Raw genomic sequence first — 13,444 nt, 5'->3', positions numbered from 1 at the left:
GTTCATTAGGACTATACCAGTTCATTAGTACTATACCAGTTCATTAGTACTATACCAGTTCATTAGGACTATACCAGTTCATTAGGACTATACCAGTTCATTAGTACTATACCAGTTCATTAGGACTATACCAGTTCATTAGGACTATACCAGTTCATTAGGACTATACCAGTTCATTAGGACTATACCAGTTCATTAGTACTATACCAGTTCATTAGGACTATACCAGTTCATTAGTACTATACCAGTTCATTAGTACTATACCAGTTCATTAGTAGTATTATATACCAGTTCATTAGGACTATACCAGTTCATTAGTACTATACCAGTTCATTAGTACTATACCAGTTCATTAGTACTATACCAGTTCATTAGTACTATACCAGTTCATTAGTACTATACCAGTTCATTAGGACTATACCAGTTCATTAGTATTATACCAGTTCATTAGGACTATACCAGTTCATTAGGACTATACCATTAGTACTATACCAGTTCATTAGGACTATACCAGTTCATTAGTACTATACCAGTTCATTAGTACTATACCAGTTCATTAGGACTATACCAGTTCATTAGGACTATACCAGTTCATTAGGACTATACCAGTTCATTAGGACTATACCAGTTCATTAGTACTATACCAGTTCATTAGTATTATACCATTAGTACTATACCAGTTCATTAGTACTATACCAGTTCATTAGTACTATACCATTAGGACTATACCAGTTCATTAGTACTATACCAGTTCATTAGTATTATAATACCAGTTCATTAGGACTATACCAGTTCATTAGTACTATACCAGTTCATTAGGACTATACCAGTTCATTAGGACTATACCAGTTCATTAGTACTATACCAGTTCATTAGTACTATACCAGTTCATTAGGACTATAACAGTTCATTAGGACTATACTAGTTCATTAGGACTATACCAGTTCATTAGTACTATACCAGTTCATTAGTACTATACCAGTTCATTAGTACTATACCAGTTCATTAGTAGTATTATATACCAGTTCATTAGTACTATACCAGTTCATTAGTAGTATTATATACCAGTTCATTAGTACTATACCAGTTCATTAGTAGTATTATATACCAGTTCATTAGTACTATACCAGTTCATTAGTACTATACCAGTTCATTAGTAGTATTATATACCAGTTCATTAGTACTATACCAGTTCATTAGTACTATACCAGTTCATTAGTATTATAATACCAGTTCATTAGGACTATACCAGTTCATTAGGACTATACCAGTTCATTAGTACTATACCAGTTCATTAGTACTATACCAGTTCATTAGTAGTATTATATACCAGTTCATTAGTACTATACCAGTTCATTAGTAGTATTATATACCAGTTCATTAGTACTATACCAGTTCATTAGTACTATACCAGTTCATTAGTAGTATTATATACCAGTTCATTAGGACTATACCAGTTCATTAGTAGTATTATATACCAGTTCATTAGTACTATACCAGTTCATTAGGACTATACCAGTTCATTAGTACTATACCAGTTCATTAGGACTATACCAGTTCATTAGGACTATACCAGTTCATTAGTAGTATTATATACCAGTTCATTAGTACTATACCAGTTCATTAGTAGTATTATATACCAGTTCATTAGTACTATACCAGTTCATTAGTACTATACCAGTTCATTAGTACTATACCAGTTCATTAGTACTATACCAGTTCATTAGTAGTATTATATACCAGTTCATTAGTACTATACCAGTTCATTAGGACTATACCAGTTCATTAGTACTATACCAGTTCATTAGTAGTATTATATACCAGTTCATTAGTACTATACCAGTTCATTAGTAGTATTATATACCAGTTCATTAGTACTATACCAGTTCATTAGGACTATACCAGTTCATTAGTATTATACCAGTTCATTAGTACTATACCAGTTCATTAGGACTATACCAGTTCATTAGTAGTATTATATACCAGTTCATTAGTACTATACCAGTTCATTAGTATTATACCAGTTCATTAGTACTATACCAGTTCATTAGTACTATACCAGTTCATTAGTACTATACCAGTTCATTAGTATTATACCAGTTCATTAGTACTATACCAGTTCATTAGGACTATACCAGTTCATTAGTACTATACCAGTTCATTAGTACTATACCATTAGTACTATACCAGTTCATTAGGACTATACCAGTTCATTAGAACTATACCATTAGTACTATACCAGTTCATTAGTACTATACCAGTTCATTAGGACTATACCATTAGTACTATACCAGTTCATTAGTACTATACCAGTTCATTAGTACTATACCAGTTCATTAGTACTATACCAGTTCATTAGGACTATACCATTAGTACTATACCAGTTCATTAGTACTATACCAGTTCATTAGTACTATACCAGTTCATTAGGACTATACCATTAGTACTATACCAGTTCATTAGTACTATACCAGTTCATTAGTACTATACCAGTTCATTAGTACTATACCAGTTCATTAGGACTATACCATTAGTACTATACCAGTTCATTAGTACTATACCAGTTCATTAGTACTATACCAGTTCATTAGTACTATACCAGTTCATTAGTACTATACCAGTTCATTAGTAGTATTATATACCAGTTCATTAGTACTATATTAGTTCATTAGTAGTATTATATACCAGTTCATTAGTACTATACCAGTTCATTAGGACTATACCAGTTCATTAGTACTATACCAGTTCATTAGGACTATACCAGTTCATTAGGACTATACCAGTTCATTAGGACTATACCAGTTCATTAGTACTATACCAGTTCATTAGTACTATACCAGTTCATTAGTACTATACCAGTTCATTAGGACTATACCAGTTCATTAGTATTATACCAGTTCATTAGGACTATACCAGTTCATTAGGACTATACCATTAGTACTATACCAGTTCATTAGGACTATACCAGTTCATTAGTACTATACCAGTTCATTAGTACTATACCAGTTCATTAGGACTATACCAGTTCATTAGGACTATACCAGTTCATTAGGACTATACCAGTTCATTAGTACTATACCAGTTCATTAGTACTATACCATTAGTACTATACCAGTTCATTAGGACTATACCAGTTCATTAGGACTATACCAGTTCATTAGTACTATACCATTAGTACTATACCAGTTCATTAGGACTATACCAGTTCATTAGTACTATACCAGTTCATTAGTATTATAATACCAGTTCATTAGTACTATACCAGTTCATTAGGACTATACCAGTTCATTAGGACTATACCAGTTCATTAGTACTATACCATTAGTACTATACCAGTTCATTAGTACTATACCAGTTCATTAGTACTATACCAGTTCATTAGGACTATACTAGTTCATTAGGACTATACTAGTTCATTAGGACTATACTAGTTCATTAGTACTATACCAGTTCATTAGTACTATACCAGATCATTAGTAGTATTATATACCAGTTCATTAGTACTATACCAGTTCATTAGTAGTATTATATACCAGTTCATTAGTACTATACCAGTTCATTAGTAGTATTATATACCAGTTCATTAGTACTATACCAGTTCATTAGTAGTATTATATACCAGTTCATTAGTACTATACCAGTTCATTAGTACTATACCAGTTCATTAGTAGTATTATATACCAGTTCATTAGTACTATACCAGTTCATTAGTACTATACCAGTTCATTAGGACTATAATACCAGTTCATTAGGACTATACCAGTTCATTAGGACTATACCAGTTCATTAGGACTATACCAGTTCATTAGTACTATACCAGTTCATTAGTAGTATTATATACCAGTTCATTAGTACTATACCAGTTCATTAGTAGTATTATATACCAGTTCATTAGTACTATACCAGTTCATTAGTACTATACCAGTTCATTAGGACTATACCAGTTCATTAGTAGTATTATATACCAGTTCATTAGTACTATACCAGTTCATTAGGACTATACCAGTTCATTAGTAGTATTATATACCAGTTCATTAGTACTATACCAGTTCATTAGTAGTATTATATACCAGTTCATTAGTACTATACCAGTTCATTAGGACTATACCAGTTCATTAGTATTATACCAGTTCATTAGTACTATACCAGTTCATTAGGACTATACCAGTTCATTAGTAGTATTATATACCAGTTCATTAGTACTATACCAGTTCATTAGTACTATACCAGTTCATTAGTAGTATTATATACCAGTTCATTAGTACTATACCAGTTCATTAGTAGTATTATATACCAGTTCATTAGTACTATACCAGTTCATTAGGACTATACCAGTTCATTAGTAGTATTATATACCAGTTCATTAGTACTATACCAGTTCATTAGTAGTATTATATACCAGTTCATTAGTAGTATTATATACCAGTTCATTAGTACTATACCAGTTCATTAGTACTATACCAGTTCATTAGGACTATACCAGTTCATTAGTACTATACCAGTTCATTAGTAGTATTATATACCAGTTCATTAGTACTATACCAGTTCATTAGTAGTATTATATACCAGTTCATTAGTACTATACCAGTTCATTAGGACTATACCAGTTCATTAGTATTATACCAGTTCATTAGTACTATACCAGTTCATTAGGACTATACCAGTTCATTAGTAGTATTATATACCAGTTCATTAGTACTATACCAGTTCATTAGTATTATACCAGTTCATTAGTACTATACCAGTTCATTAGTAGTATTATATACCAGTTCATTAGTACTATATTAGTTCATTAGTACTATACCAGTTCATTAGTACTATACCAGTTCATTAGTACTATACCAGTTCATTAGTACTATACCAGTTCATTAGTACTATACCAGTTCATTAGTACTATACCAGTTCATTAGTACTATACCAGTTCATTAGTACTATACCAGTTCATTAGGACTATACCAGTTCATTAGGACTATACCAGTTCATTAGTAGTATTATATACCAGTTCATTAGTACTATACCAGTTCATTAGGACTATACCAGTTCATTAGTAGTATTATATACCAGTTCATTAGTAGTATTATATACCAGTTCATTAGTACTATACCAGTTCATTAGTACTATACCAGTTCATTAGTAGTATTATATACCAGTTCATTAGTACTATACCAGTTCATTAGTAGTATTATATACCAGTTCATTAGTACTATACCAGTTCATTAGTAGTATTATATACCAGTTCATTAGTACTATACCAGTTCATTAGGACTATACCAGTTCATTAGTATTATACCAGTTCATTAGTACTATACCAGTTCATTAGGACTATACCAGTTCATTAGGACTATACCAGTTCATTAGTAGTATTATATACCAGTTCATTAGTACTATACCAGTTCATTAGTATTATACCAGTTCATTAGTACTATACCAGTTCATTAGTACTATACCAGTTCATTAGTACTATACCAGTTCATTAGTACTATACCAGTTCATTAGTACTATACCAGTTCATTAGTACTATACCAGTTCATTAGTACTATACCAGTTCATTAGGACTATACCAGTTCATTAGTAGTATTATATACCAGTTCATTAGTACTATACCAGTTCATTAGTACTATACCAGTTCATTAGGACTATACCAGTTCATTAGTAGTATTATATACCAGTTCATTAGTACTATACCAGTTCATTAGTACTATACCAGTTCATTAGTACTATACCAGTTCATTAGTACTATACCAGTTCATTAGAACTATACCAGTTCATTAGTAGTATTATATACCAGTTCATTAGTACTATACCAGTTCATTAGGACTATACCAGTTCATTAGGACTATACCAGTTCATTAGGACTATACCAGTTCATTAGTACTATACCAGTTCATTAGTACTATACCAGTTCATTAGTAGTATTATATACCAGTTCATTAGTACTATACCAGTTCATTAGTACTATACCAGTTCATTAGGACTATACCAGTTCATTAGTACTATACCAGTTCATTAGTAGTATTATATACCAGTTCATTAGTACTATACCAGTTCATTAGGACTATACCAGTTCATTAGTACTATACCAGTTCATTAGTACTATACCAGTTCATTAGGACTATACCAGTTCATTAGGACTATACCAGTTCATTAGGACTATACCAGTTCATTAGGACTATACCATTAGTACTATACCAGTTCATTAGTACTATACCAGTTCATTAGGACTATACCAGTTCATTAGTACTATACCAGTTCATTAGGACTATACTATACCTGATGGTCGACATGGTAAAGGACCATGGTCCAAACCTTGTCATGCAATGCCATGCCAATTGGCCACACGGGGGCACTAAACAAACTATTGAAAATCCAAACCTTGTCATGCAATGCCATGCCAATTGGCCACACGGGGGCACTAACAAACTATTGAAAATCCAAACCTTGTCATGCCATGCCAAATTGGCCACACGGGGCCACTAACAAACTATTGAAAATCCAAACCTTGTCATGCAATGCCATGCCAATTGGCCACACGGGGCCACTAACAAACTATTGAAAATCCAAACCTTGAAAGCTCACGCCCCTCATGCCATGTGACCTTGAGTCATGACATTCTGTACATTAGGTTCCTCTCCTCACCAGGAACACATTTACCTCAGGGACACATAAGGTCCGCCATGATGGATTTTCAACCATTTTGAATTTGTGAAGAACGCAAAACGCTACTCTTCTGGCAACAAATGACCAATCTGCACAAAACTTGATATATGGCATCCCGCCTCAACGCACTATTTTCAAAGGCTAGCATCTCAAACATGGCCGCTCCTGACCAATAAACATTCACGTGGTCTGGCACATGAATTGGACATGGATTTTTGTATTGTAACAAACCTTGGTACACAAGTTCCACTTAAGACATATTAAGATGGCCCATTCTGTGGCACTATAACGGGCACATATTCCATCTCATGATAAAAAATTTAAAAAAAGGTCCAAAAATACATCAAAAGCATATTGCATCATCAGTTTGATTTTAAGTTCTGATATTTGGCATCCTAGAGCGATGTGTCCAATTTGTACTGATGGTGGCACAGTAGGCCCACAGTTGAACCCCGGCATGACTGCTTATTTTATTTATTGTTTGTTTAATCGTCTCGCGATGTTAAACATAGAAATTCAGGTTTAATTTGATTTAGGCGAGAGGCTAACAGCTGTGTGTGAAATAAACGAGTGAAAACAGATTGCAAATTGAGAACAGGTTACGGTTAAGACAGTAGCTAGGATACAGCTGTCTGCCACAGGGCTTTGAATGTTTGCTGTGACTGACTCAGCTTGTTTTCAGAGGAATTCTAAACAGAACGGCAGTCAAACAGAACAGAACGACAGCCAAAACAACAGAACGACAGCCAAAACAACAACCAAAACAACAGCCAAAACAACAGAACGGCAGCCAGAACGACAGCCAAAACAACAGAACGGCAGCCAAAACAACAGAACGACAGCCAAAACAACAGAACGACAGCCAAAACAACGGAACGACAGCCAAAACAACGGAACGACAGCCAAAACAACAGAACGGCAGTCAAACAGAACAGAACGACAGCCAAAACAACAGAACGACAGCCAAAACAACAGCCAAAACAACAGAACGACAGCCAAAACAACAACCAAAACAACAGCCAAAACAACAGAACGGCAGCCAGAACGACAGCCAAAACAACAGAACGGCAGCCAGAACGGCAGCCAAAACAACAGAACGGCAGCCAGAACGGCAGCCAAAACAACAGAACGGCAGCCAAAACAACAGAACGGCAGCCAAAACAACAGAACGGCAGCCAAAACAACAGAACGGCAGCCAGAACAACAGAACGGCAGCCAGAACAACAGAACGGCAGCCAAAACAACAGAACGGCAGCCAAAACAACAGAACGGCAGCCAAAACAACAGAACGGCAGCCAAAACAACAGAACGGTAGCCAGAACGACAGCCAAAACAACAGAATGACAGCCAAAACAACAGAATGAAAGCCAAAACAGAATGAAACCCAAAACAACAGAACGACAGCCAAAACAACAGAATGAGAGCCAAAACAGAACAGCTGCCAAAACAACAGAACGAGAGCCAAAACAACAGCCAAAACAACAGAACGGCAGCCAGAACGACAGCCAAAACAACAGAACGGCAGCCAGAACGACAGCCAAAACAACAGAACGACAGCCAAAACAACAGAATGAAAGCCAAAACAGAATGAAACCCAAAACAACAGAACGACAGCCAAAACAACATACGTGCAAGTTGTGAAATGAAACAACAGAAAAGCGATAGTTTCAGACATTAGTTTACGTCTAGCTTCAGACATAACACAGACCTGCCAGAGAGACTATAACAATTGAATGTAGCTTACTAGCACAGATGGTAACTAGGTCTGTACCAAAACAGAGTTGTAGTAGTCGAGGTCAAGACTCTGGCTTGAAACACTAGGGACTGAACTAAGACAAGGTTTAGTGACTCCATCACTGCACTAACAGGTAAAACACCATGACATTTCAGATGTAAAATCCCTGGTTGTCGGTTACCAGTTAGAATAACACTCTCTCTGTGGTAACTCACTAAGCTGTGTTACTGATGTTCTCTGTGGTAACTCACTAAGCTGTGTTATTGATGCTGTCTGTGGTAACTCACTAAGCTGTGTTTCTGATGCTCTCTGTGGTAACTCACTAAGCTGTGTTACTGATGCTCTCTGTGTGGTAACTCACTAAGCTGTGTTACTGATGCTCTCTGTGTGGTAACTCACTAAGCTGTGTTACTGATGCTCTCTGTGGTAACTCACTAAGCTGTGTTACTGATGCTGTCTGTGGTAACTCACTAAGCTGTGTTACTGATGCTCTCTGTGGTAACTCAATAAGCTGTGTTACTGATGCTCTCTGTGGTAACTCAATAAGCTGTGTTATTGATGCGCTCTGTGGTAACTCACTAAGCTGTGTTACTGATGCTGTCTGTGGTAACTCACTAAGCTGTGTTATTGATGCTGTCTGTGGTAACTCACTAAGCTGTGTTACTGATGCTGTCTGTGGTAACTCACTAAGCTGTGTTACTGATGCTCTCTGTGGTAACTCACTAAGCTGTGTTACTGATGCTCTCTGTGGTAACTCACTAAGCTGTGTTTCTGATGCTCTCTGTGGTAACTCACTAAGCTGTGTTTCTGATGCTCTCTGTGGTAACTCACTAAGCTGTGTTACTGATGCTGTCTGTGTGGTAACTCACTAAGCTGTGTTACTGATGCTCTCTGTGGTAACTCACTAAGCTGTGTTACTGATGCTGTCTGTGTGGTAACTCACTAAGCTGTGTTACTGATGCTCTCTGTGGTAACTCACTAAGCTGTGTTACTTGGTCTTGTTAAAATAGCACCTGGGCCAGCACAGGTTATAGAGTCTTTGTTAATTCCCTTCTGTTTGATTAACATGACCGGTTTCTTGCTGGGGAACGTAACATACTACATATATATAAAATATTCACAGCCAGTAGACACCATGTTGGCATTGGAGAAAGTGACAATTTAACTTGATCATGTTGTGAAATGGAAGTTCTGTTGGTTGTGAGCAAACTTGTCCAACAAAAATATAGGATATATTTGTTGTCTTAAGGGAGAAGGTGTTACAGGCTTTGTGTTTTGTTTGTTTTATAATACATCTGTAATAACTAAACACATATATCTAATACAATCACTGTCAGAATCAAAACAACCATACTGCCACCTGGTGGCTGAGACCACTCTGTTAGTAGTGAACCTCTGTCTGGTGGCTGAGACCACTCTGTTAGTAGTGAACCTCTGTCTGGTGGCTGAGACCACTCTGTTAGTAGTGAACCTCTGTCTGGTGGCTGAGACCACTCTGTTAGTAGTGAACCTCTGTCTGGTGGCTGAGACCACTCTGTTAGTAGTGAACCTCTGTCTGGTGGCTGAGACCACTCTGTTAGTAGTGAACCTCTGTCTGGTGGCTGAGACCACTCTGTTAGTAGTGAACCTCTGTCTGGTGGCTGAGACCACTCTGTTAGTAGTGAACCTCTGTCTGGTGGCTGAGACCACTCTGTTAGTAGTGAACCTCTGTCTGGTGGCTGAGCCCTCTCTGTTAGTAGTGAACCTCTATGTTAAAGTGTGGTTCTAACACACTCACCGCTGAGCAGCTCAATCCAGCTCTGCACCGTCTCTGGCGGCTGGGTCTCCTTCACATGTTTCAGAGCCTCGTCCAATAGCACGTCTCCCGTCGGAGCATCTGACTTACAGATCACCTAGGAGACACAATTGAACGAGACAATGAAAACACAACCTGTACCGCCATTCAATGACTTACAGAACACCTAGACACACAATACAAAAACCACAACAGCTTTAGTCGACTGTATGTAGAACACAGTCAGAACAAAACAATACTGCCACTCAATGACCTATAGATCCCCTGGAGGTGAGACAACCACACAGAACACAACTTCTAGACTAAATACAAGTCAGAATCAGCAGAAGAATACTTGTCTTTTTATTGGTCAAGGGAAGCCAGTGAGCATCTGGCCTCCCTTGACAAAAAAAACAACATATTCCTAATCATCTTTCAGCTAAACCGAGCAAGCTCAAATTATTGGTCCTGGTGTGGGAGGGGGAAAAAAAGACGTGTCAATGGAAGCTAGCTTGGATTTGGCTTCTCTCCTATCAAATTGTTTTGAGAACATACATCACTGGATTTGGCTTCTCTCCTATCAAATTGTTTTGAGAGCATACATTAATGGATTTGGCTTCTCTCCTAACAAATTGTTTTGAGAGCATACATTAATGGATTTGGCTTCTCTCCTATCAAATTGTTTTGAGAGCATACATCACTGGATTTGGCTTCTCTCCTATCAAATTGTTTTGAGAGCATACATTAGTGGATTTGGCTTCTCTCCTATCAAATTGTTTTGAGAGCATACATCACTGGATTTGGCTTCTCTCCTATCAAATTGTTTTGAGAGCATACATTAGTGGATTTGGCTTCTCTCCTATCAAATTGTTTTGAGAGCATACATTAGTGGATTTGGCTTCTCTCCTATCAAATTGTTTTGAGAGCATACATTAGTGGATTTGGCTTCTCTCCTATCAAATTGTTTTGAGAGCATACATTAGTGGATTTGGCTTCTCTCCTATCAAATTGTTTTGAGAGCATACATTAGTGGATTTGGCTTCTCTCCTATCAAATTGTTTTGAGAGCATACATTAGTGGATTTGGCTTCTCTCCTATCAAATTGTTTTGAGAGCATACATTAGTGGATTTGGCTTCTCTCCTATCAAATTGTTTTGAGAGCATACATTAGTGGATTTGGCTTCTCTCCTATCAAATTGTTTTGAGAGCATACATTAGTGGATTTGGCTTCTCTCCTATCAAATTGTTTTGAGAGCATTACATTAGTGGATTTGGCTTCTCTCCTATCAAATTATTTTGAGAGCATACATTAGTGGATTTGGCTTCTCTCCTATCAAATTGTTTTGAGAGCATACATTAGTGGATTTGGCTTCTCTCCTATCAAATTGTTTTGAGAGCACACATCACTAACAGAAACATGAAAGAGAGAATGGCATTGGCGTCACTCTACAAACAGAAAGCAGAACCATGGACAGCCACATCATATTTTTGGTATCTTTTAGTTGTCACGTTTATGTGGACATCGTGCTGGAATAGTGGAAGCAGCTCCTGTTCTCTTTGCGACTTGCGGTATAGCTCTCTCTCTCGCTCTCTCTGGTTCTAAATCAATAGTTCAGGTGGTCCGAAACGGCTCTTTATTTCGGGAACTGAGCAGGTCAGGAGACAGAAACCACTGCAGAGTCTGCAGAGCGCCTGGTGAACGACAAGAGCACAAAAGGACATTTAAACACACTTTCTTGGGCTCCCGAGTGGCGCAGTGGTCTAAGACACTGCATCTCAGTGCAAGAGGCGTCACTACAGTCCCCGGTTCGAATTCCAGGCTTACAATTGGCCCAGTGTCGTCCGGATTTGGCCGTCATTGGAAATAAGAATTTGTTCTTAAATCTGAGATGACAGTGTTGTTAAGAAAAGGCTATGCTTGAGAGCAGACGCATTATTTTCATTTTATTTGCGATTTTCAGAAATCGTTAACGTTGCGTTATGCTAATGAGCCTGAGGTTTTATTCACGATCCCGGATCCGGGATGGGGAGTATCAAGATTAACTGACTTGCCTAGTAAAATAAAAAGGTAAAAATATATATATTTTAAAATATTCACTATTAAAACTGTTGATATTTACTTGAATATCTTTCTTCTGATAAACCTGTCATTAAAAGAGGGTTTAATGGTGGTTTTACTGTAGCATACAGAGTGTGTAAAGGAACCATGGTCTGTACCTTTACAGGCTCCGTTCTTCATCATGGGGAATGTGTAACCGTCTCCCGGGCAACAAAAATAATAACATACTGTGAACACTTATAAAAGTCTCAGGTTTTGCCATGCCGAATCCTTACAATCAACGCTGAGGTACCAAAACGGTACTATCCAGAGGTACCAAAATGGTACTATCCAGAGGTACCAAAACGGTAACCAAAACGGTACTATCCGGAGGTACCAAAACGGTACTATCCAGAGGTACCAAAACGGTACTATCCAGAGGTACCAAAACGGTAGCCAAAACGGTACTATCCAGAGGTACCAAAACGGTACTATCCAGAGGTACCAAAACGGTACTATCCAGAGGTACCAAAACGGTACTATCCGGAGGTACCAAAACGGTACTATCCAGAGGTACCAAAACGGTACTATCCAGAGGTACCAAAACGGTACTATCCAGAGGTACCAAAACGGTAGCCAAAACGGTACTATCCAGAGGTACCAAAACGGTACTATCCGGAGGTACCAAAACGGTACTATCCAGAGGTACCAAAACGGTACTATCCGGAGGTACCAAAACGGTACTATCCGGAGGTACCAAAACGGTACTATCCAGAGGTACCAAAACGGTACTATCCGGAGGTACCAAAACGGTACTATCCAGAGGTACCAAAACGGTACTATCCAGAGGTACCAAAACGGTAGCCAAAACGGTACTATCCAGAGGTACCAAAACGGTACTATCCGGAGGTACCAAAACGGTACTATCCAGAGGTACCAAAACGGTACTATCCGGAGGTACCAAAACGGTACTATCCAGAGGTACCAAAACGGTACTATCCAGAGGTACCAAAACGGTACTATCCAGAGGTACCAAAACGGTAGCCAAAACGGTACTATCCAGAGGTACCAAAACGGTACTATCCGGAGGTACCAAAACGGTACTATCCAGAGGTACCAAAACGGTACTATCCGGAGGTACCAAAACGGTACTATCCGGAGGTACCAAAACGGTACTATCCAGAGGTACCAAAACGGTACTATCCGGAGGTACCAAAACGGTACTATCCAGAGGTACCAA

General features: G+C 37.6%; 1 protein-coding gene across 1 annotated transcript in view; it reads right to left on the bottom strand.

Moving 5' to 3' along the window:
- LOC135508801 (Golgi phosphoprotein 3-like) overlaps positions 1-13,444 on the bottom strand; it is a 33,310-nt gene that overhangs the window by 6,008 nt on the left and 13,858 nt on the right. Inside the window, exon 3 of the mRNA XM_064929043.1 lies at positions 10,170-10,284. Within this exon, the coding sequence (XP_064785115.1) occupies positions 10,170-10,284 (115 nt within the window). The remainder of the gene's footprint in view (positions 1-10,169; positions 10,285-13,444) is intronic.

This window comes from Oncorhynchus masou, chromosome 1 (assembly GCF_036934945.1).
Source record: "Oncorhynchus masou masou isolate Uvic2021 chromosome 1, UVic_Omas_1.1, whole genome shotgun sequence".
Lineage (NCBI taxonomy): Eukaryota > Metazoa > Chordata > Actinopteri > Salmoniformes > Salmonidae > Oncorhynchus > Oncorhynchus masou.
The sequence above is the reverse complement of the archived record's forward strand: the minus strand, read 5'-3'. Positions and strand labels throughout refer to the sequence as shown.